The sequence below is a fragment of the Monodelphis domestica genome, chromosome X (genome assembly GCF_027887165.1).
Source record: "Monodelphis domestica isolate mMonDom1 chromosome X, mMonDom1.pri, whole genome shotgun sequence".
Lineage (NCBI taxonomy): Eukaryota > Metazoa > Chordata > Mammalia > Didelphimorphia > Didelphidae > Monodelphis > Monodelphis domestica.
The window spans coordinates 4,874,786-4,897,272 of record NC_077235.1 but is presented as its reverse complement, the minus strand read 5'-3'; the positions used below and the strand labels follow the sequence as shown (position 1 = coordinate 4,897,272).

Sequence of the window (22,487 nt, the reverse complement as noted above, 5' to 3'; positions counted from 1 at the left end):
TGACTAGCAGTGTTCAAGCTGCGGGGGGCAGCGATGCATGAGGCTGGCCCTGCCTGTGCAGTGAGCCTCTCCTGCCCAGGGAATTCTGGGAAGTTACTCCCTTCAGGAGTTGTCAGTCAGCTCCTGTCCTTCGTTGAAGCCGCACGCCTCACCTCAGGGACAACATCTCTCAACTTGACTGATAGCGATTCACCAGGCCGGGAAATGGAATCCACAGGTAAAGGGATCGGGGTGGGTGGGGGGTACAGACTGGGAACCCTGATTTAACCCCCCAGGGACCGAGTCTCACAGGAGTTTGGGGCCTAGAAGGTGTTGAGGCCTACCTCAGTCACAAGGGCCTAACTCACAGGAAGACACTAATGCTCAGGGGCAAATAGCAAGCTCTGGGGCCCTCAGGGACGACCCCCTGGTGTTCAACCGAGGGGAAGGAAAGTAGGGGGCCTTGAAGGGAGGAGGAGGAGAGCCCAAACCTGGGATTTAACAGGAAGGGGAAATATAGGCCCAGAATGCGCTAGGCCGGGGGATGGGGGAAGGGCAGATACAAAGACATTCTGCCCTCAAGGAGCTCATAGACAGCCATTAGAGGGCAGGGGAGATGGGTGGCCACTTATCAAATAGTACCCCTGAAATGGAATAATAAACGAGGTACTTTGGGGGTGGGGCAAGGCACTAGTGCCAGCAAACCCAGGGAAGTGGGGCAAATCAGGAGAGCTTCATGCAGAAAGAAAGCAGCACTTGGGCACAGCCCTAGCTAACATATTATTCTGGCAGCAAGGCATCTGACACAGCCAGGGTAAAGGCATAGCGGCTAGAGAGGGAAAGTGTTTCATGTGAGGAATTAAGCTGTAGCCAGTTTGGCTGAATTGTGAAGTGAATAAAAAGAATAATAACAGTAAGGGCAGTCTGTGCCACATGTGAGGGATTATGAGACAGGCAGTAGTGTACATTGGTGAAGTGAATAATAATACTAATATTAAAAGGAAGAAATGCAGCGCGTCATGTGAGGGATAAAGAGGGAAGTGAATAATAGTAATACTGCTAATAACAATTGTGATTATTAAATCACAATCAGGAAGTGGGGCTCCACATGTGGTGGAGTAAAAGAATGCTAGTTTGGCTGACTGGGAAGGGAATAACAACAACAACAACAATAATAATAAAAATGGAGGTAAATTGTGAGGAACTCAGAGACAGCAAGTTTGGCCAAATTCTGAAGTAAGTAAGTAAGTAATAATAATAATAATAATAATAAAGACAGTAATAATAACAAATGAAAAGTCCCATGGAAGGGATTATGAGGAGAATTGTGACATAAATAACACTAATAGGAATGATAATAATAACAACAACAAATGTGGAATTATGGGAATTCTAGTTAGGCCTATTGTGAAGAGAATAATAAGTTTTTAAAAAATCAAAGGAGGGTTACACGAAAAGGATTATATGAAATCCAGTTTGGCTGAGTTAATAATGATATTATTATATATAATATCTATTATAAATAGAGGACTGTGATCAGTAGTAAGAAAATGAGTTTTCCTAAATTGTGAAAGAAAAAATAATAAAGATCATAATGATAAGTGATGTGCCACAGGTGAGGTATTATAAGAAAGCCTCTTTGGTAGAAGTGTAAACTGAATAAAAAAAAGCGTAAGTGAAGTGCCACATATATGGGATGGCGGAAAATCCAGCGTGGCTGAATTATATAATGAATAATAAAAATATCAATAAATTAATTGCTACATGTGACAGACAAAGAAACCCAGCTGGGCTAAATTATGAAGGGAATTCTAATACTGACAAAGATTAGGAGAGCCACACGTGAGGGGTTATACGAAAGTGATTTTGGCTGAGCCGTGAACAAATAATAATATGAATATTGCTAAGTGGCAATTTCTGAAGTAAATTCAGGCAAATTCTGAAGTAAAGAATAAAAATGATGATAATCCTTTTCATGAGTGGGATGTCAGATGTGAGGGATTATAGAGAAGTCCTTCTGGGAAAAGTGTGAAAGGAGTAAGAGCCACACGTGAGGCTTTACAAGAAAGCCAATTTGGCATAATTCTGAAATGACTACAAAAATTCCAAGAATAGTGGCCAATAGGTGGGATCATGAGAAATCCAGTTTAGCTGAGTCATGAGTAACATCATAATAGCGACAATAAATGCAGAGCCCCCGGTGAGCGAATATTTCAGAGAATTTGGTTGTATTGTGAAGCGAATAATATTTCTTTTCCTAAAAATATTGGTAAATGTGAGGAATGCTGGGAAAGAGAGTTTGGGGGAATTCTGAAGGGAGAAACTATAACACAGATGATAATTCATTAGGGAAGTGTGGTGTCCCATGGGAGGGATTATTTATAGAAAGTGTGGCTTGAATAATATTATTAATAATAATAATGAAGTGCCACGTGTGAAGTAATATAAAAAGTCAATTTGAAGTGAATAATAACAATCACAAAGACCACGGATGTGGGATTATGAGAAATGCAGTTTGGCACAGTTAGGAAATGAATAATAACAATAACAATAAATTGGGTGCAACATGTAATGGATAATAAAAAGGCCAGTTTGGCAAAATTAGAAATGAATTCTAATAATAATGATAAATCGAGCACCGCACCTGAGAGAGTCTATGAAAATCATTTTAGCTGAATTGTAACGTGAATAATAATAAGCATAATAAATGAGAGTTTGGCTGAATTTTGAAAAAAATAATAAACGGAGTGCTGCATGTGAGGAATTATGAGAAAGAGTTTGGGTAAGCTCTGAACTTATGAATAATAACGATAATAATGATAATCCTCAAATAATTGGCATCTCACACCTGAGAGATTAGAGGAAAGCCACTCCAGCTAAACTGTGAAGTGGATAATAATAACAAAAATGACGATGACAACAATAATGAATGAATTGGAAGAAAGAAAGCCTGTTTGGTCAAATTTTGAATTGGAAAATGAAAATAATAAGTCGAGTGTCACATATGTGGGAGTGAGCAAGCTAGTTGGGCCGAATTCTGAAATGAGCACTAATCCTAACAACTGGAGTGTCACACATGACGAATAATTTAAAAAGCCATTTGGGCTAAATTCTGAAGTAAATGATAATAACAATGACGCTAAGCGGAGTGCCACCTATGAGCGATTGCGTGCAAGCAAGTCGGGCTGAATTGTGAAGTGAAAAATGACAAGGATTAGGAAAATAATAATAATAATGATATTTTTGAGTATTGCAAGTGGGGGATTATAAAATGCTTTTGGCTGAATTGTGAAGTGAATAATAATGATTCTTTTCACAATAATAATAATACGAATTTGGGTACCTGAAGTGATGGATTTTGAGGGACACAATTTTGCTGGATTTTCAGGTTGAAAATACTAATAATAATAGTTGGCAGGCCCCGTTTAAGAGATGGGGAGAATGATTGTTTTGATGAGTTATGAAGTGAGAAAGAATAATAACAGATGGAGTACCACATGCGATCATCTTTGTGGAATTCTTAAATGTAAAATAATAATAATGATAATATTAATGATAATAACGATGATGAATACCACATGTTAGGAATTATGAGAAAGTCATTTGGCTGAATTGTGCAATGAATAACAATAACAACAACAATAAATTGATTGCCACGTGTAAAGAATAAGGTGAAATTCAGCTTTGCTGAGTTGGGAAGTGAATCATCATCATGATCATCATCAAACTTGGGTGTCTCGTGTTTGGGAATATACGATAGTGACTTTGGCTGAATTGTGAAATGGTTATTAATATGTACAATACTAATGATGAATGGGATTCTACATGTGAGTGAAGGAGTATAAGAAAGCCGGTTTAGGGGGCAGCAGAGTGGTTCAGTGGATGGAGAGCCAGGCCTAGAGATAGGAGGTGCTGGGTTCAAATCTGACCTCAGACACTGCCTAGCTGTATGACCCTGGGCAAGTCACTTTACCCCCATGGCCTAGCCCTTACTGCTCTTCTGCCTTGGAATCAATTGATTCCAAGACAGAAGGTGAGGGTTTAAAAAAAAGAAAAGAAAGCCAGTTTGTCTGAATTGTGATGTAAATAACAATAATATTGATGATGATGATGATGATGATGATAGAGAGCCCCACATACGGGATTATGAGAAAGTCAGTTTGGTGGAATACTGAGCTGAATGATAATCAAATACTGAGAAAATGGACTGCTACGTGTAAAGTATTCATAGTTAGCCAGTTTTGCTGAAATAGGAGTTAAATAATAACAGCGATAGTTAGTAATAATAATAAATGAAGTGTCTCGTATAATGAATGCTGAGAAAGACTGTTTGCCTGAGCTATGATGAGAATAATAATCATGGGAATAATAATGATAATAATACTAGAAATAACTGGCATGTCACAAGTGATGGATTGTGAGAGAGCCGCGTAGACGGAATTATGAAGTGAATAATGATCAAATAGATCGCTAGATGTGAGCAGACTTTAGAAAGCCGGTCTCACTGAATTTTAAAGGGAATAAGAACATAAACCCTAACAAGAAATGGAGGATGATCTGTGAGGGATTATAAGAAAGTTAGTTGGTTGAATTTTGATGTGAGGAAGAAAAAGAAAAACTGGATTGCCACATGGGAGGGATCCTAGGAAATCCAGTTGGACTGAATTGGGTCGTGTATAATAATAATAATAACAATAATGATAATAATTATTATTATTTTGAGAGTTCCACGTGAGAGGAACTATGAGAAAGATTGTTTGGCTGGATTGTGAAATAAATACTCTTTGTATTACTAAGTGGAGTGCTACATGTGAGGAAGGCTAAGAAAGACAGTGTGGGTGAATGCTAAAGTGAATAACGATAGTGACGACGATGACGATCTTTTTAATAAGTGGAGTGTCACATATGAGGGATTATATGAAAGCCAGCTCTGCTAAGCTGTGAGGGCATTATAAGGACACTCCTAATAAATGGAGTGCCACATGTGAGAGTTTATAGGAAAGAGATTGCCTTGATTGTGAAGTGAATAATAAAAATAGTAAGTGGATTATGCCACATGTGGGATTAGGAGAAAGTCAGTTTGGCAGAATTATGAAATGAATAATAATAAATATCATAAAATGGAGCGCCCCATGTGAGAGATTATATGAAAGCTATTTGGGCTAAATTCTGATGCCAATAATAATAATAATAATAACAATAACAAACCATGAACGGCATGCCACGTGTGAGGGATTATATAAAGCTATCTGGGCTGAATTGTGAAGAAAGTAATAATATTCTCCACAAGTTTCCCATGTCAGGAATGATGAGGCAGTCTCCCTAAACTGTGGCAGTGAATAATAAAAAAACAATCAATGCAGTGCCACATGTGAAGGATTATGTGAAAGCCACTTTGAATTTGGAAGCGAGGAATACTAATACTAAGGGTGGTGCCAGAGAAGGGCCTACAAGAAAGCCAGTTTTTCTGAAGTCTGAAGAGCATAATAATCCTGATTAGGGCAATGAAGATAAGTGGAGTAGCACAAGTGAGGGATTCTAAAAAGGCCAGTTTTGCTCCCATCTCTATTGAAGAAGAAGATTAATAACAATAGTAAGAAATTGAGCGCCAAATGTGAGGGATCCTGGGGAAGGCTGTTTGGCCTGTTTGGCCGAATTGTGATGTATGTAATGATAACCATCAGCATCACAACTGACGGAGTGTCAAATCTGAGGAATGTTGAGGAAGATTATTGTCTGCATTATGAACAGAATAATAATAACAGTGAGCGGAATGCAGCATGGGAGAACTTACGAGAAAGAAGGCAGATTGGGTAAATTCAGACGTGAATAATCACAAAAAGGAGGATCCTTCCCAAAAGTGGGGCAGCACCTGTGAGGAATTCTAGGAAAGCCAGTTTGGCTCAATTGTGAACTGAATTCGAGGGCGACTGGTCATAATAATATTCCCAAGTGGGGTGCCACATGTGAGGCAGTTTGACTGAATCGCAAAGTTAATAATAATAGTAAAAATGATCAGAATCACTGATGTGCCACCAATGAGGAAGTGTGGGTAAGCAAGTTTCACTGAATTGTGAGGTGAATACTACTAAACGAAGTGCCGTCTGTGAGGGATTATAAGAAAACAATTTTGGCTGAATCGTGAAGTGAATAATCCTACTAGTAATAATGATGATGATGATGATGATGATGATGACGATAATAACAATAACAATGTGGAGTGCCACCTGTGACAGATTATGAGAGCCACTTTGCCTGAATTCTGAAGTGAATAAACAACGATAGCAATAAATAGAGTGCCACGTGTGAGAAAATGTGGGGAAGCTACTCTGGCTGAATTGTGAGGTATATGATAATAATGATGATGATGATGATGATGATGATGATGATGATGATGATGATGATGATGATAAAAGAATTGTCAAGTGTGAGGAGATTTGGGAAAAATGGCTGGCTGAATTGTGAGGTGAACAATAATAATAATATTAGCAATAATAATGAGAAATGGAGTGCCACCTTGGAGGGATTATAAGAAAGCCAGTTTGGCTGAAATGGACATTAATAATAATAATAATAATAGAGTGACACACGTGAGGGAATGCAATAAAGTTAGTTTGGCTGAATTGTGAAGAAACTATTAATAATAACAACCATAACCAAAACAATAATTATAAAAGGAGTGCTGAATGTTAGGATTTATGTGAAGGACCATTTGGCTGAACTGTGAAGTAAATAATAATAATAATAATAATAATAATAGCAAATAATGGAGTGTCATCTGTAAAAGATGGTAAGAAAGCCAGTTTGGTTCAATTTATGAAGATAATAATAATAACAACAATAATAGAGTGCCACATGTGAGGAAATATGTGACCAAATTGTGAATAATAACAATAACAATAATTGGAGTATAATATGTGAGGAATTATGAGACAGGTTGACTGAATTGTGCAGTTGTTATAATAATAATTGGAGGGGGCAGCTGGGTGGCTCAGTGGATTGAGAGCCAGGCCCAAAGATGGGAGGTCTTGGGTTCCAATCTGGCCTCAGACACTTCCTAGCTGTGTGACCCTGGGCAAGTCACTTCACCCCCATTGCCTAGCCTTTACCACTCTTCTGCCTTAGAATCAATGCACAGTATTGATTCTAAGACGGAAGGTGAGGATTAAAAAATAATAATAATAATCGGAGTGTCACATATGACGGGTTCTATGAAAGTCAGTTTGACTGAATTGTGAGGTGAATAATAATAATAATATTAAATGGAGTGCCACATGTGAGGAAATATGAGAAAGGCGCTTCCTCTGAATTGTGGAGATAATAATAATAATATTAATAATAAATGGAGTGTTACATGTGAGGAATTATAAGACAGCCAGTTGGGTTGAATTGTAAAGTGAATAATAAAAATGATGATGATGATGATGATAATGGAATTGCCACATGTGTGGAATTACAAGAAAGACCATGTGGCTGAATTGTGAAGTGACACTTTGAATCAGCCCCTTCCGTATCTCAGAAATAAGACCTTTATCAGACACTTACCATAACATTTTCTACCAGTTCAATATCTCTCGCCTAATTTTTACTGCATTGGGGTTTGGGGGTTTGGTGTTTCCTCATATCCATTTTCTCTTCAGTGGTTCTCTCTGTCCCTTTTGTGGCCATGAACTCTTCCCTAGCTCTGAGAGGCCGTTTCCCCCTCACTCCTTTAATGTGTTTATGACGACCGTTCTTTTTCTAAGTCGTGTATCCATTTGAGATATCTGTGGTGTGAATTCTGATTTATACCTTGTTCCTGTTAACTCTGACTTCCTTTTCTAACAGTTTTGGTCAAACAGTGAGTGGCCTTTCCTTGGTAGCTGGGCACCTACGTGACGCAGTAGGTAAAGTTCCAGGCCTGGAGTCAGGAAGATCTGATTTCAAATTCAGCCTCAGACACTTTCTAGCTGTGTGACCCAAGGCAAGCCATTTAACCCTGTTGGCCTCAGTTTCCTCATCTGTAAAATCAACAGGAGGAGACATGGCAAACCACCCCAGTGTCTTTGCCAATAAAACCCCAAATGGGTCACAGAGAGGCAGATGCGACTGAAAGAATTGAACCATAACAACAAGAACAAAAGCACAGTAGCTAAGATCATTGGGTTCTGCTCTTCCTTTATGTTTTGTACCTAATCTGTGCTACTGATAAAGCTCTCTATTTCTTCACCAGTCTCAAATCATGTGGATAATTTTTTATTTTTATGGTATAGTTTGAGATTTGGTACTGCTAGGCCTTTTCACTTCTCGTGTTTTTATTATTTCCCCATTCCAAATGAATTTCATGATTTTGCCCAGCTCTATAAGGTAAGTCTTTGGTTATTTGATTGATATGACACTCAACAAATTGATTTAGGTCATGTTATTTTTTATTATATTGGTCCAACCTATCCTTGAGCCATTCATATTTCTCTAATTATTTCATTCTGAATTTGTGCAAAGTTTTGGAGTCCTTTTTAGACAGTCCCTTGCATGTCTTAGCAGTAGACTTTCAGTCATTTTATGCATTCTGTAGTTATTTTAAGTGGAATTTCCCTTCTACCTCTTCCTCCTTTTATATGAACTTTCTTTTATATCTTGCAACTTTGATAAAGTTATTGTTCCGACTAATCTTTTTCCAGTAGATGCTCCAGGGGTAAGTAAACCATTATAATCTCTGCAAAAAGTGATCATTGGGTTTTCTGTACTGTTTGCTCTGGGTCCATAAAGCCATCCTTTGGTGTTTCCGTTTGGCAATGATGATTAAGCAAATTAAATTGGGAAGTAGTCGAATTTTTATTAGGTTGGCTCAGCCTACCCATGGGAAGTGAACGCTCCTCCAATTATTTAGGTCTGTATTTCTCTAAAGGAGTTTCCCAATTGTAGTTCATATAGTCCCTGTGTGTGTCTTGGCAGATAGATTCTCACGTATTTTGTATATTATGTAGTGATTTGAAGTTGAACTTCTCTTTCTATCTCGTCCTTCAGGGCTTTCTGAGTAATATACGGAAATCCTGATGATCTCCGTGAGTTTATTTCATATCCTGCGACTCTGCCAAAGTTGCTCCTGCTTTTGATTTTAGGTCCTCTCGGTAGACCATTAGATTTGCCATCACTAAGAAGTGATTGGGGGGTTTGTAATTCTTTGCTCACACTTATTTCTTTAAATTTCTTGTCTGTGTCTTATTGCCAGATTCCAGCTCTTTAATACTCTATAAAACAGTTGAGGTGATAATGGACATCCTTGTTTTGTCTCTGATCTTATTGGAAAAGTCTCTAGATTTTTCCCCTTACAATCATAAAACCTCCGGCTGTTACGTGGATGCTACTTACTATATTTCCTGAAAAGTCCGTTTATTCAAATGCTTTCTACTTTTTTTAAGCCCTCACCTTCCATCTTGGAGTCAATACTGTGTGTTGGCTCCAAGGCAGAAGAGCAGTAAGGGCTAGGCAATGGGGGTCAAGTGACTTGCCCAGGGTCACACAGCTGGGAAGTGTCTGAGGTCAGATTGGAACCCAGGACCTCCCCTCTCTAGGCCTGGCTCTCCATCCACTGAGCCACCCAGCTTCCCCTGCTTTCTACTTTTTTAATAGAAATGGTTGTTGCACGATGTCAAAAGCCTTTTCTGCAGTTATGTATATAAATGTAAGATTTTGGTCATTCTTATAATTAATGTAGTCTTGCATTTATAATTTTCTTAATATTGAAGCAACTCTGCATTCCTGCTATAAATACAACCTGATTGTTCTAATTATTTTGATCTATTTCTGTAGCTTCTTCTTTCTTTAACCCTTACCTTCTGTCTCAGAATCAATACTGTGTATTGGGGGGGGGCAGCATCTGGGTAGCTCAGTGGTTTGAGAGCCAGGCCTAGAGACGGGAGGTCCTGGGTTCAAATCTGGCCTCAGACACTTCCTAGCTGTGTGACCCTGGGCAAGTCACTCACCCCCATTGCCTAGCCTTTAGCACTCTTCTTGGAACCAATACACAGTATTGACTCCAAGACTGAAGGTGAGGGTTTAAAAAAATTTTTTTAATTCTGTGTATTGGGTTCCAAGGCAGAAGAACAGTAAAGGCTAGGCAGTTGAGTTAAGTGACTTGTCCAAGATCATACCTCTAGGAAGTGTCTAAGGCCAGATTTGAGCCCATGTCTCTGGGCATGGCTCTCAATCCACTGAACCATCTAGATGCTCCTTTTTGTGGCTCCTTTAATAATATTACATTTGGAATATTTATGTCACTGTTCACTAGAGATTAGTCTATAGATGGAAGGAATTCTGGTGGGCCTCCCTTTCCCAGTTTTTCAAACAGTTGACATGATAATGGAACTAATTGTGCTTTGAAAATTTGCTAGAATTTCCTTATAAATATATCTAGTCTAGTTTTTTTTTTTAAGATTTTATTTAAGACCCATGCAAGATCTTTTTTTCTGAAACTGGTTCATTTAAATGATTTCTTTTTGCAAATATTCTTTTGGTTCAGTTGTAAGTTTAACTGGCATATACTTGGGCAAAATGGTATATTCTTCGTCAATTGTGAATTCTTCTTTTTCAATTTTTATCTTTGGTAATCTGGGTTTCCTCTAATAAAACTCAAATCAGCTGCCAGTTTATCTATGATAAGCATCTAGGTGGCTCTAGCATTGGACTGAGAATCAGGAAGACCCGAGTTCAAATCCAACCTCAGAGACTTAGCTGTTGTGTGATGCTGGACAAGTTATTTAACCTCTGTTTGCCTTCTTAAGAAGTCAGACTTTCCTTCGCATAGGACTGATTTCTTCCTATGTCCTCCCTATCATCCTCCCTTCTCTCTCTCCATCTCCTCCTATTTCCCTTCTGAGTTGAATGCATTTCTATACCAAACTCTATGTGTGTTCCGCCTCCCTTTTACCAGTTCAGATAAAAGTTAGGTTCAAATATACCCCTCAACCCTTCCTCCTTGTCTTCTACTTGCACACTCCAGTTATGTGTAACCATAAGTTTTGTCACCCTTCCTCTTCCTTTCTTCCCTTAGTGTATTTATTCCTTTTACTTTTTTCAAGTTCATCAAAATGTAATAAAACCCAAGTCAGGCCTTCTGTCTGATTTAACTCCCTCTGACTCTGATGACAGTAGGGTTCGGTGGGGGCACTTATATTAACTCCTCTATTAGAACATATTCATGTCCCCTAATATTCATGTTTGAATCCCTATATAGTTTCTTCTCATTGCTTACATGTATTCACTTTTTTGGTTTCTCTTAACTTCTATGTTGGAATGCTTGGAAATCCTCTATCTTATTAGAGATCTAGTTTTCCCTCTAGGATTATACTCAGTTTTGCTGGGTAAATTATTCCTGGTTGTAAGCCTATATATTTTGTTTTTTGGAATATTATTTTACAAGCCTACTTGTTCTTTAAGGTAGCAGCTGCTGAATCTTGTGCAATCGTGACTGAGGGACTTTGTTACTTGAACTCTCTGATTACTTGGAGCATTTTCATTCTTTTATTTGAAAGCTTTGAATTTGGGCTATGATGTTCCTGGGAGCTTTCAATTTGGGGTTTCTATCTGGAGGTGACCAATGGATTCTTTTGATTTTCACTTTGTCCTCTGGTTCTAATAGCTCTAGGCCATTTTCTTTCTTGAAATATAATGTCCAAGTTCTTTTTTTTATCACGACTTTCAAGTATTCCAATGATTCTTAAATTCTGCCTCCTGCATCAGTTTTCCAGCTCAGTTGTTTTTCATGAAACACCTTACTTTTTCTTTTGATTCTGTTTTAATATTTCTTGTTGCTCACAGAGTCATTGACTTCTCCTTGTCATATGGTCCATTCTGATTTTTTAAGGAGTGTTAATTTACCGTTGCGCACTTTTGTACTAAATTATTAATTTTTCCAAATCTTTCCTCCAAAGCTCTTGTTTCATTTATAATATCTTTTCAAATTCTTGCTTCATTTCTTCTAGTGATTCTAATGACTTCTTTTGGGTTTCTGTCTTTGGCATCTGTGGCACCATAATAGCTTTTTACTAAAGAAATATGGAAACTCCGGTAGATTACTGCTGGCCTCAGCTTGAAGGCTCTACAAATCCAAAGTAAGAGAGCTGGAGGCTCCCCCTTGGTCTGAGCTCCCTGGCCTGGTTACATGCCTTTAATTGGACTGCGGGCTGAATCTGTGACCCAGTTTTAGGACCTACTGCTGCTGCTCCATTCTCTTCTTGCTCCTGGTCTCAGGTCTTGTTTGAGCTGAGGGGGAAGTCACTCTTTGACTTAGATCCAGCATAGCTACACGTTAGTCCTGTTCTAGCCACAGGCCTCCTTCCTAGTCTACCCTGGATCTACAGCCATGCTTTTTGGTCAGAGTGACAGCTGCTGGCTTATCCCTATTCCAAATCTCTGCAAGGCACAGAATGCCAGGCCCAGTTCCTTCTGGATCCATACTGTAATACACTGCCACAGGTTCCCCTGTTCTCTCCCCAAGTTAGAAGGGTCTATGCTGTGCCTTCTTGGCTGGAGCCCAAGCCCAATGCCCTCGGGCCTCAGTCTATTTCTCTATGCTCACCTGGGCTAGAAAAATATCATTAGTTTTTTTTTGGATTTTCTAGTCACTGCTCAGTCTAGTCCTCCAGTCTAGTTTTGATGGAATAATTGTGGAGAAGGTCTGGAATCTAGTGCTTCCTCCTACTCTGCCACCTTTGCTCATCTCTCCAGGGTTCTCCACACTGTCTCAAGGCAGGACCAGATTGTAGAGTACTCTAAATGGCTGTCAGAGGAGTTAAAGTCTGATACTTACACACATTTGGGGATTAGGGAAAAATTCTTGAGAAGGTGATTTAAGAGATGGGACTGGAGATGGAACTTAAAGACACGACTCATTGATGGCCTGAGCAGGAGGGATTGGCTTTGGGGGCCACTGAAAGTGGGGATTAACCTGAAAGAAGGAGAGGGAGGATTCACATTATGAGGTCGCTGTGAGAATGATAGATAGATCCTGAGAAGGGGAAGCTCAATCCATCTCAGCCATTTCATTATTTTCAGTGGACCTAGAAAAAGAGCAAAGAGAGCCCTCAAAGGGAGGTGAGAGGAAAAAATGGAGGTCCCAGTGAAGTTAAGGCAGGATGGCACCATCGAGGGAATATGGCATTTGGATCAAGAGGACCTGGGTTTGAATCTTGGCACAACTATTGTTTGCTATGTGACCTTGGGAAATGACTCCAGCTCTTTGGATCTCAGTTTCCTCATCTATAAAATGAAGTAGTGATGATCCACTCCAGCTCCGGATTTATGACTGCTATAGTTTTCTAGCTATATGTGTAAATATGTCACAGGATTTCCATAAAATGGATGATCGAGGCCAGGGCATGAGCTGACGTGGCTCTAGGACAATGGAGCAGCAGCAGCAGCCACCCTGAAGGAATCAGAGGATAGCAGGGACCCCAGCCAGGAGTAGCAGCAGTGCCCTGTCACTCTTGGAGGCTCCCTTAGAACGCTCACTCCCTACCTGTGGCATCCTAGAGCCAGCCTCATTGGTTCCCCTCCCCTGGTGTCTTGGAGCACATACTCCCAGATGTCCCCAGGCTCTGTCATTCCTCTGTCCTGATCCCTATGGCTCTCTCAAGAGGTATGGTAAAGCCTCTGGAGTTTTGCTCACTTAACTGGCACAATTTTTGTGATTTAATTAAATAATTAAAAGCTCTGTTCCTTTTGTGGCTGGGTTGGTTTCTTTTAAAAGCATCTCTGGTAGGAGGAGAGTGGAATCTTGAAATGGGTGGGAGTTTCCACCCTTGAGGACCCAGCACAGTAGAGCAGCAAAAACCCCCTGGTGCCAGGTAAGACCACATGGTCTGGGCAGTGGCCTCGGCATCTTGGAAAGACTCACCCTCCCCCCCACACCTAGTCACCCTGCCGCTAAAGCCCTAAGCAGGGCAGGGACCTGGGCTCTTGGCCTCAGGGAGCCAGCCTGCAGGGACCATGTCTTAACTGAAGCATTGCCCTCCAGCCAAGTGGTACCATTAAATGCCCTCCCATCTCACCAGCCCGCCTTTCATCTCAAGGATCTAGCCCTACATCTTCTCCCCCACTTTCCGAGCAGTAGCCACAGCTCTGAGGAGCTACTTGTGCCCTTGGATACCCTGGTTAGGAGCGTGGGACAAGCCAAGGTCAGGAGGGGACTGCTGGGCCCTCCTGCCCAAAAGCAGGCATGGGTGAATCTACCCACCACTTGTCTGTTACTATAACAGCTGGGAGGGCTGTTGGGTTAAAACAAAACACAAAGGAATCATGTTCGCATATATAGGGATGAAGGGGTGAAAATTCTGGTTCCTCAGTTTAGTGAAGTGGACAAAGCTTTGGCCTCTGGTTAGCCTTCCATTTTTGGCACTCAGTGAGATCTCTGTGTGTCTCTGTCTCCCCCGTCACATTGATCACTAACCATTTATGAAGGTGACTGTCCTTGTGCTCAAGGAGCCTATATTTGAAGGAGACAATTCATTTGGATATAGGTGTATAATAATGCTTTGAGGTTTACAAAGTACAAAAATGAGCTCATTTGCTCCTCACAACAACCCTGGGAGGCAGATGCTATTATTATCTCCATTTTGCAGATTAGGAAACTGAGGCAGAACAATTAAGTCATTTATCTAGGGTCATATAGCTTACTAAGTGTTTTAAGTCTAGATTTGAGCCAAGGGCCTCCTGGATCTAGGTCCAGCACTCTGTCCATTGTGCCCTACATAGATGTCTCATAGGTTCCAGCCTTCCCTCCAGTGATGCAATCAGAAGGGTTTTTGTTATATAAATATTTGTTAATTGAAAAAAGTAAAACAACATTGTTTTCTTAAGAGCTCTATAAAATAGCATCTTTCTGCCTGTTTTTAATCACCAAATAGCCCCAACACAATGGGATCTTATACTCCCTATATCTTTTAGTTATTTGTGAGAGGAAAAAGTTGTGGTCCATTGGCCAATGGGACAGGAAGCATATAAGCGCTAGTTGTTGATGCTCTCTTGGTTATCTTTGTTGGTAATCAGTAAAGGTCAGAGTGTTTTCCGTGCCTTTGGGACGCCACTCCTCCTTTAATATCTTACAGATTGGCCACTCCATGCCGTCACACTTGTGAGGGCCCTCACTTTCAGGACGGATCTCCTTGAACCAATTCGGCGGCTTTTCCTGTCTTTCTTGTCTTTGGTGCCATCTCTGCTTTCTCCGTAAGCACTTCAGGGACCATGATGGTAGGGTCCAAGTGAAATGGTCCCCCCCATCCGTGATGGAGAAAACAGTATGGGATCATTTTTGTGAATCTTTCCTACTTTTCTTGTTTGTCAACCTCATTCTGCTTCCTTCCTTGAATGCCCTTGGGATGACTTTATTCAGATGGCTATCTTGCCAAGGTTTCTTGGGCCTGCTTTCCCCTCTACTGGTTTTCTCTACTTTATGAGATGATATTTCTTATAATTGTCCATCATTCTTATTCATAAGATCCTACAGATGAGTTGATATGCTAACCTGGTATTGCTTTTGGCAGCCATCTCTCTTCATTTGGCAAGGGACTCAAATGTATGCTGACTCAGATGCTTTCTGAGCTCTTTTGGATGCCCATAGTATCAATTCATTTAGATTGGTTTAACTCCTGGATGAAATTCTTTATAGTTGACATCCTTACCATTCTGTTGTTCATCTCCCATTTTTTAACCCTTCACCTTCCGTCTTGGAATCAATGCTGTGTATTGGTTTAAGGCAGAAGAGTGGCAAGGGCTAGGCAATGGGGTCAAGTGACTGTTGCAGGATCACATAGCTGGGAAGTGTCTGTGGTCAGATTTGAACCCAGGACCTCCCGTCTCTGGGCCTGGCTCCCAATCCACTAAGCCACCCAGCTGCCCCCCCCCATTTTTAATCTTCAAGAGATCTTTAAAATAATTCAGGGTTAAATCTTTTGAATTATATGCCATAACTTTTTCTACTTACTATTCTTTCTTCTTGTTTATTATAAACACAGGTCTTGGCTCTGATGGACTGATAGGCTGTCTTTGTTCAGACAGTAGCCTCAGAGACTCATAATACATCTTTTCTTATCTGTTAAAATGTCAACAATTTCATTCTTTGTGACATTCTCTGGCATCCAGCATATCCAGCACCTCCCAATTAAATTGTTGAAGAAAGTGTCCACGAGGCTCTGTTTAATCTACAAGTCTTCACCCTCTCTCATTTCTTTCTCCTGAATCTTATTTCCTATATATTTTCCCCATCCTTGTCTTTTCCCACCTTTGCATCAAAATCCCCAAGTATCAGAATATATATATATATATATATATACACACAGATGTTGATTTGCATTGGGAGAGCTTTTCAAGTTCTTCACAGAATTTTTCAATCTGTCCTCAGGAACTGATGATGATGTATAAGCAGCAATTCTTTTCATAGTGGCCTTTCTGGAAATACTTATCAATGGTACTACAATGAGTGATGACCAAATAGCCTGCAACGGAATATTTCTTGTGGCGTTTGCATATAGAATAAAACCCTTTCTTTGGACCCTCCCCTCCATCATCTTCCCGGGCTCCCCAGTTAAGGGACATCCCCGATTCCTCACTTTTTCTCACTCACCATATCCATCAGCTATCCAATTTGGTTCATTCTAATTTTGGGGAATCTCTTCTCTTCTCGGACACTTCCATCACCCTGGTGCAGGCCTTTAACACTTCCTGCCTGAATTATTGCTATCGCCAGGTTATTCCCCTCCATTCAGTCACTAAAGTGATTTTCCCAGAATGCCAGTCTGGTCATGTCACATACTCCCCACTCTCACCCAATAAATGCCGGTGGCTTCCTTTTTTACCTGCAGGAGCAAATACAAAACTCTAGGTTTGGCATTCGAAGTCCTTTACATCAGCTAGAGCAGTCCTTAGGAGAAATTTTATATCTCTAAATGTTTTAAAAGACAAAAGAGGGGAAGAATAAATCAATGATTTGGGCAAGTAAATAAAAGAAACTAGAAGGGCTCAGTGGATAGAGAGCCAGGCCTAGAGATGGGAGATCCTGGGTTCAAATGTGACCTCAGAGACTTCCTAGCTGTGAGACCAGGGGCAAATCATTTAACCTCAGTTGCCTAGCCCTTACTGCTCTTCTGCCTTGGAACCAATGCATAGTTTCAATTTTAATATGAAATGTAAGGGTTAAAAAAGGAAAAAACTAGAAAGGCAACAAATAAAAAATCTCCCCAATTAACACCAAAGTAGAAACTCTGAAAATCAGAAATTAATGAAATTGAAAGCCAAAAAAATTTAATTGATAAATACATTTGGGAGTTATTTTTTAGAAATGAGTAAACCCAACAATACCACTACTGGATCTATATCCCAAAGAGATAAAAAGAGGAGGAAGAGGATGCATATGTACAAAAATCTCTATAGTAGCACAAATATTTCTGTGGTCCCAAAGAACTGGAAACTAACAGGTGGTGTATCTGGGTGAACGAATATGGTATATGAATGTGATGGAGTATCAATATATCATAAAGAAATAATTAAATGGATCATTTCAGGGAAACTGAGACAGAGTAATATGAGTAGAAACTAGAGAACAATTTGAACAACACTATAAAGAAAAACAACTTTGAAACATTTGGGAACTCTGATTGAAGTGATGAACAACCATAACTCCAAACTAAAGTATAAATGACTGCTAGCATTCGTTTTCCAGTTGTCATGGAGGGAAGCATGCTTTGAAAAGGGAAAGCCTACGCTGCTTTTTGGCTTCAAAGAAATTCTGGGCCTGGAATTATAGATGAGGGGAGGGGGGAAGGGAGGTCACTCCAAAGTTTAACTGCCTAGTTCTTTGAGTAGTGATATATGGCAGAAATGGGTCTTTGCACCAGGCTGGATGATCCGTCCCTCCAGGGGTCGATCTAAATTCTGTTCCCTTGGCCTCACCTGTGTTCTGCTGAATGCTGTTCTTAAACTGTTTTGGCCAAGGGATCCTGGGCCATCAGGGAAACACCTGAACCTCTTCTCAGGGTGATGCTTTCTAGAAAGCAATGAAATGACAAATTGCAGTTAGAGGTAAATGAAAAGCAATGAAGATGTCATTTGGCTCATCCAAGTTCTTGGATCCTGAAATCAGTCTGAAGAATCCCTGATCTTGGTTGATGGGCCCCAGCTCTGGAATCCCTGTTCTACCCAAGCTCTGAGGAATCTGAAAGAATCATGGCCATATGGAATTGGCAGGTCATAACACTCTCCAAAGTGTCTTCCTGCTTTCTCCTATCTTTGCCTCCTTCTGACTCACTAATTATGCCCAGTTAAAGGGCTGGTGGATGCAGGAGTGGGGAGAGAGCTGGATAATGGGCACCAGAGGAAGGGGCTGAGGAGGGCAGGGGGAGGGCATGGGCATGAATCAATCCACTGGAGATGGTGAACAGGAGAAAAGACTTTGAGGAAATGTTTGCTATTCAGTTGTGCGCGGCTTTTTGTGGCCTCATTTGGCAAATATAGGAGAGGGCTTTGCCATTTCCTTCATTTTACTGATGAGAAAATGAAGGCAGGCAGGATGAGGTGACTGGCCCAGGCTCACCAAGCTAGGAAGTGTCTGAAGCTGGATTTGTACCTTCCTGACTCCAGACCCAGCACTCTTACCCATGGAGCCACCTAGCTGCCCTCTACGGGAAATGTTGTGGGAAAGCTATCTTCCAGAAGCTGAATGGCCGCTCTGTGGAGGAACAGGCCCTTAGGGTACCTGGACATGGATGAGCTCGTGCTCCTTTTCAAAGCATTCTAAGGAGCACAGATGGGATGCTAAGTGGGTTTCCACAGGGAAGAGAAGGCTGGACTGTGGGGAAGAAGGTAGAAGAGGCCACTAGCAGCCGCTGGGTTCATCATCTACTCTTGCTCTTACAGACTTCCAGGATGAGGAGTCTCCTCCTAAAGAGGGGGCAGGAGAAGCAGGAGGAGAAGCAGGAGCAGCAGCAGCAGCAGCAGGAACAGCAGCAGGAGCAGGAGTAGGAGCTGCAGGATCAGGAGTAGCAGTCGGAGCAGCAGCAGGGGCAGCAGCAGTAGCAGTAGCAGCAGCAGCAGCGGCAGCAGCAGCAGCAGCAGAAGCGGCTGCGGCGGCAGCAGCGGCGGCAGCAGCAGCGGCAGCAGCAGAAGCAGCAGCTGAAGCAGAAGCAGCAGCAGCAGCAGCAGAAACAGCAGAAGGAGGAGAAGAGGAAGAAGAAGAGGAAGAAGAGGAAGAAGAAGCAGAGCTGGACCCTCAGGCACCTGGCCGTGAACCTGGGCCTTTGCCAAGCCCCAAAGTGACCTTCAAAGGTAAATGGGGGCGGGGGGGCTCAGGGAGGGGCTGAAGACCCCTGGGATCCCCTGGGCACCAAGGGAAACTGAGGCCTGCGGGAGGAGGGGTTTGGTGGGAGAGACTGAGGCACATGGAGGAAGGCGATGGAGACTCAGAAAGGAGGCAGCCCTCAATTAACCAGAGAGGAAGGGCTCTCAGGCATGGCTCAGGGCCAGAAAAAGGGGGGCCTTGGGCGTAGGAGAAGGCCTGGGCCCTCAGAGCAGATGGAATCCAAACACGCAACGCCTATTAGCAAGGAAGCCCAGCCTGAAGGAAAGAAGCCCTGACTGAGCCCATCTGTCAGGGTAGGCGTCAGGGCTCGTAGGGGCTCGCCGAGTCCATTCCCCCCATTTTGCAGAGTGAGCAATGGAGGCTCCAAAGAAAGAAAGCAAAAGGAGGCAGAAAAGAGAGTGAGAAAAGGACGAGGAGGGGCCAGCATTGCAGACGTGAGGGCGGCCAGTGAAAATGCCCAGAGTTGGCGTGTCTCGAGGCAGGAAGCGTGGGGAGGCCACTGGCACTAGAAGGAGTCAACGGCTGGAGAGGAGGAAGCGGCCATGTTATGGGGATGCTCTGGTGCTGTGGGTGGGAATCAGGGGCCAGTGGGCTTTTCCATGCCCTGGCCTTTGGGAACATCCCTCTGGCAGCTGACGGGAGCTGGGCCGGAGTGGGGAGAGGCTGGAGGCAGGGAGACCTCCCTCCCGCCCAGCAGAATCCGCCTGCAGCAAGGGGTGGCAGAGGAGAGAAGGGAGCAGAGACCAGAGATGCAGGAAGGGAAGAGAGGGTTAGGGTTAGGGTTAGGGAAGGGAAGGGAAGGGAGGGCCAGCCGAGGGAGCCGGGGAAAGAGTGGGAGCAAGTGGGGGCTGAGGGGGCGAGCCCGAGGGCCTGGGAGGACGTCTGCACAGGGCATGCTGGGAAGAGGAGAGCGCCCAGCGTGTGGTCATCGATGGCAGGTCCACTTCAAGATGTCTGAGAGGCAGATGGAGATGAGAGACTGCAAGGGAGAAGAGAGGTTTGGGGTGGCCAGATAGAGCTAAGTGGGAATCCTCTGCAGAGGGCCGGTCCTCAAAGGGGCTACGGCTTGTGGCCTCTGAGCAGCCGGTGGCCACCGTGGACTGTGTGGGTCCGGGCCTCTGCAGCAGCAGATCAGGCCATCCTGCCCTGGCTTTTTGGCCACCTGCCTGCTTGGGAGGCAGCTCCCCCTCCCCCAGGCTCCGCAGGAGCTAGAAATTAATTTCCTCAGCCTTTGTGAGAGAGTCTTTGGTAACAGGCCGCCGCTCCACCAGTGCCCAGAGAAGCCTGTCTACTGGCTATTGCCATGGAAACGGGAATCTAGCTAAGCATCTCGGCAGCCTTTGGCGAGACTGCCTGCAGGGAGGCTAAATTGGCTGGAGCAGTCAATTTAGTGCTCTAGTGAAGGGCCCCTCCCAGCCCAGACCCCCCACCACTGCCCCATCACCTTTGGGAGGCCATCGTCTCCCAGCCGGCCAACTCTCGGCCACCTACCCAGTGCCCCGCTGCCCCTCCTTACTCCTGCCTGAGCCTCCCCTCCTTCCCTGCTTCCCCAGAGCCCCTCTGGTGCCCAGTGCTCTTGGCCCCGGGAGTTCCCTTCTTGTATTTGCTGCTCATGTGGCCAGGGGGTGGGCATCCCTGTGCCTGAGCTTCCTCATGTGGACGAGGCAGGGGACTGGACTCAAAGGCCCATCTCTAAGGGGTCCCCAAGTCTAATCGCAGGCTTCTGTGCTTGCCAGAGTCGGTAGGCCCTGGTCTATACAACGAGGAGAGGGGGACCATGACCCCAGCACCCCTGCACGCCTCCTGGGGAGGGGGGAGGTCAAGTGAGACGCCCAATGGTAAAATGCCTCTTGCTAGCACTCCGGCCCTTTCTCCAAATTATTAGCAGGCTATAGCTCCCGCTGGGGGAAGAGCGGCTTCTACTTCAAGTCTGGGCAGCGGTACCCTTCCTTCAAATCCATTGAATTAAAAGATGATGATCCCCAGGCCATTAAGCAGGAGTTTGCCAAGATTCGTCAGAAAGTGGATGCCCTCCTGAACAGCCTGGAGAAAGAGCCAGACCCCCAGGTTGAGATCCAAGAGAAGCCAGAGGGGGCTTCAGGCAGCAGCACCAGCACCAACACCAGCACCAGCACCAGTGACAGCACCAGCGCCAGCACCAGCACCAGCACCAGCACCGGCACTGGCCCTGGCACTGGCACCAGCACCAGTACCAGCACCAGCAGCATCAGCAGCATCAGCAGCATCAGCAGCATCAGCAGCATTGCCAGCAGTGTCAGCACCAGCACCAGCAGCACCAGCACCAGCAGCACCGGTGCCAGCCCCATTGTCAGAGCCAGAACCAGTGCCAGTGCCAGCGCCAGTGCCAGCACCAGCAGCACCAGTACCACCAGCAGCGGCAGCACCTCTGATGATCCCCCGGCCAACAGGAAGACTGAAGGCGGCAGCAATGGTAGCAGCCCTGGAAACTAGATGAGGAGGAGAGCTCCTGGAGGAGGTCAAGGCTGGGAGGACCAGCTGGGGTGGCTCAGAGACAATGGAGAAGGGTGAGCAGCAGCAGCAGCAGCAGCAGTGCTCTCCAGCACCCTGGCGAGGGGAGAGCCTTGCGGCTCTCCCCTGGCCTCACCTTAACATCAGGGCTCTTGTCCCAGAGTCACCCTCCCTAGGTCCTCTCCCTTGGGAGCTTCAAGTTCATGTTCAAGTTATCCCCAATCTTTGCCTTTCAAGGCTCCCCAGATCCCCTCTGCCTGCAGGGGGCCCGTTTTCCACCAAATTTATTTCAGGAAGTGGATTAAAATCCCTGTGTTTTCTCGTTTAACTTAGAAAGCCTGTTCTGCTTTGAAAAAATAATAAAAACAGTTCTCTTGTTCCTTCTGCAGTATGTTTGATAAAAGGGGGCTGCCTAGGTGGGTGGAGGTGGGGGGGAATGGGGGAAAGTGGAACCCAGGAGACAGCTGCAGTCTTCATCCAATAAAGACACAAAGACTGCCTTGGCCCAGGTCAGGCAGTGCAGCAGAAGATGGTCTGGCCGTCACGCTGGCCTCTCCTCAGCAGCTTCTCTCAGAAGGGGAGCCTTGAGATGAGGACATGTAGTCAGGGACACTGAAATGTTTAGGTTCCCTCCCTCCACACCTAGCTTGTCCAAGCCCCCCTGGGTAAAACTCCAGCTGGGACAAGG

At 43.6% G+C, this 22,487-nt stretch overlaps 1 protein-coding gene across 1 annotated transcript; it reads left to right on the top strand.

Annotated features, from left to right (window-relative positions):
- The first annotated feature begins 33 nt into the window (after positions 1-33).
- LOC130456135 (uncharacterized protein DDB_G0271670-like) lies at positions 34-22,179 on the top strand. The gene is made up of 3 exons (XM_056809328.1): positions 34-217; positions 18,868-19,275; positions 21,198-22,179. Exons 1-3 carry the CDS (start codon positions 34-36, stop codon positions 21,779-21,781), a joined length of 1,176 nt encoding a protein of 391 aa, XP_056665306.1. The 3' UTR covers positions 21,782-22,179.
- The last annotated feature ends 308 nt before the right edge of the window (positions 22,180-22,487 follow it).

Excerpts from the sequence above, each read along its gene's own strand:
- LOC130456135 (XM_056809328.1), top strand. The coding sequence starts at position 34 with ATGCATGAGGCTGGCCCTGCCTGTGCAGTGAGCCTCTCCTGCCCAGGG. Across the intron at positions 218-18,867 it reads CCGGGAAATGGAATCCACAG|ACTTCCAGGATGAGGAGTCT; the intron begins GTAAAGGGATCG and ends TTGCTCTTACAG. Across the intron at positions 19,276-21,197 it reads CCCCAAAGTGACCTTCAAAG|GCTATAGCTCCCGCTGGGGG; the intron begins GTAAATGGGGGC and ends AATTATTAGCAG.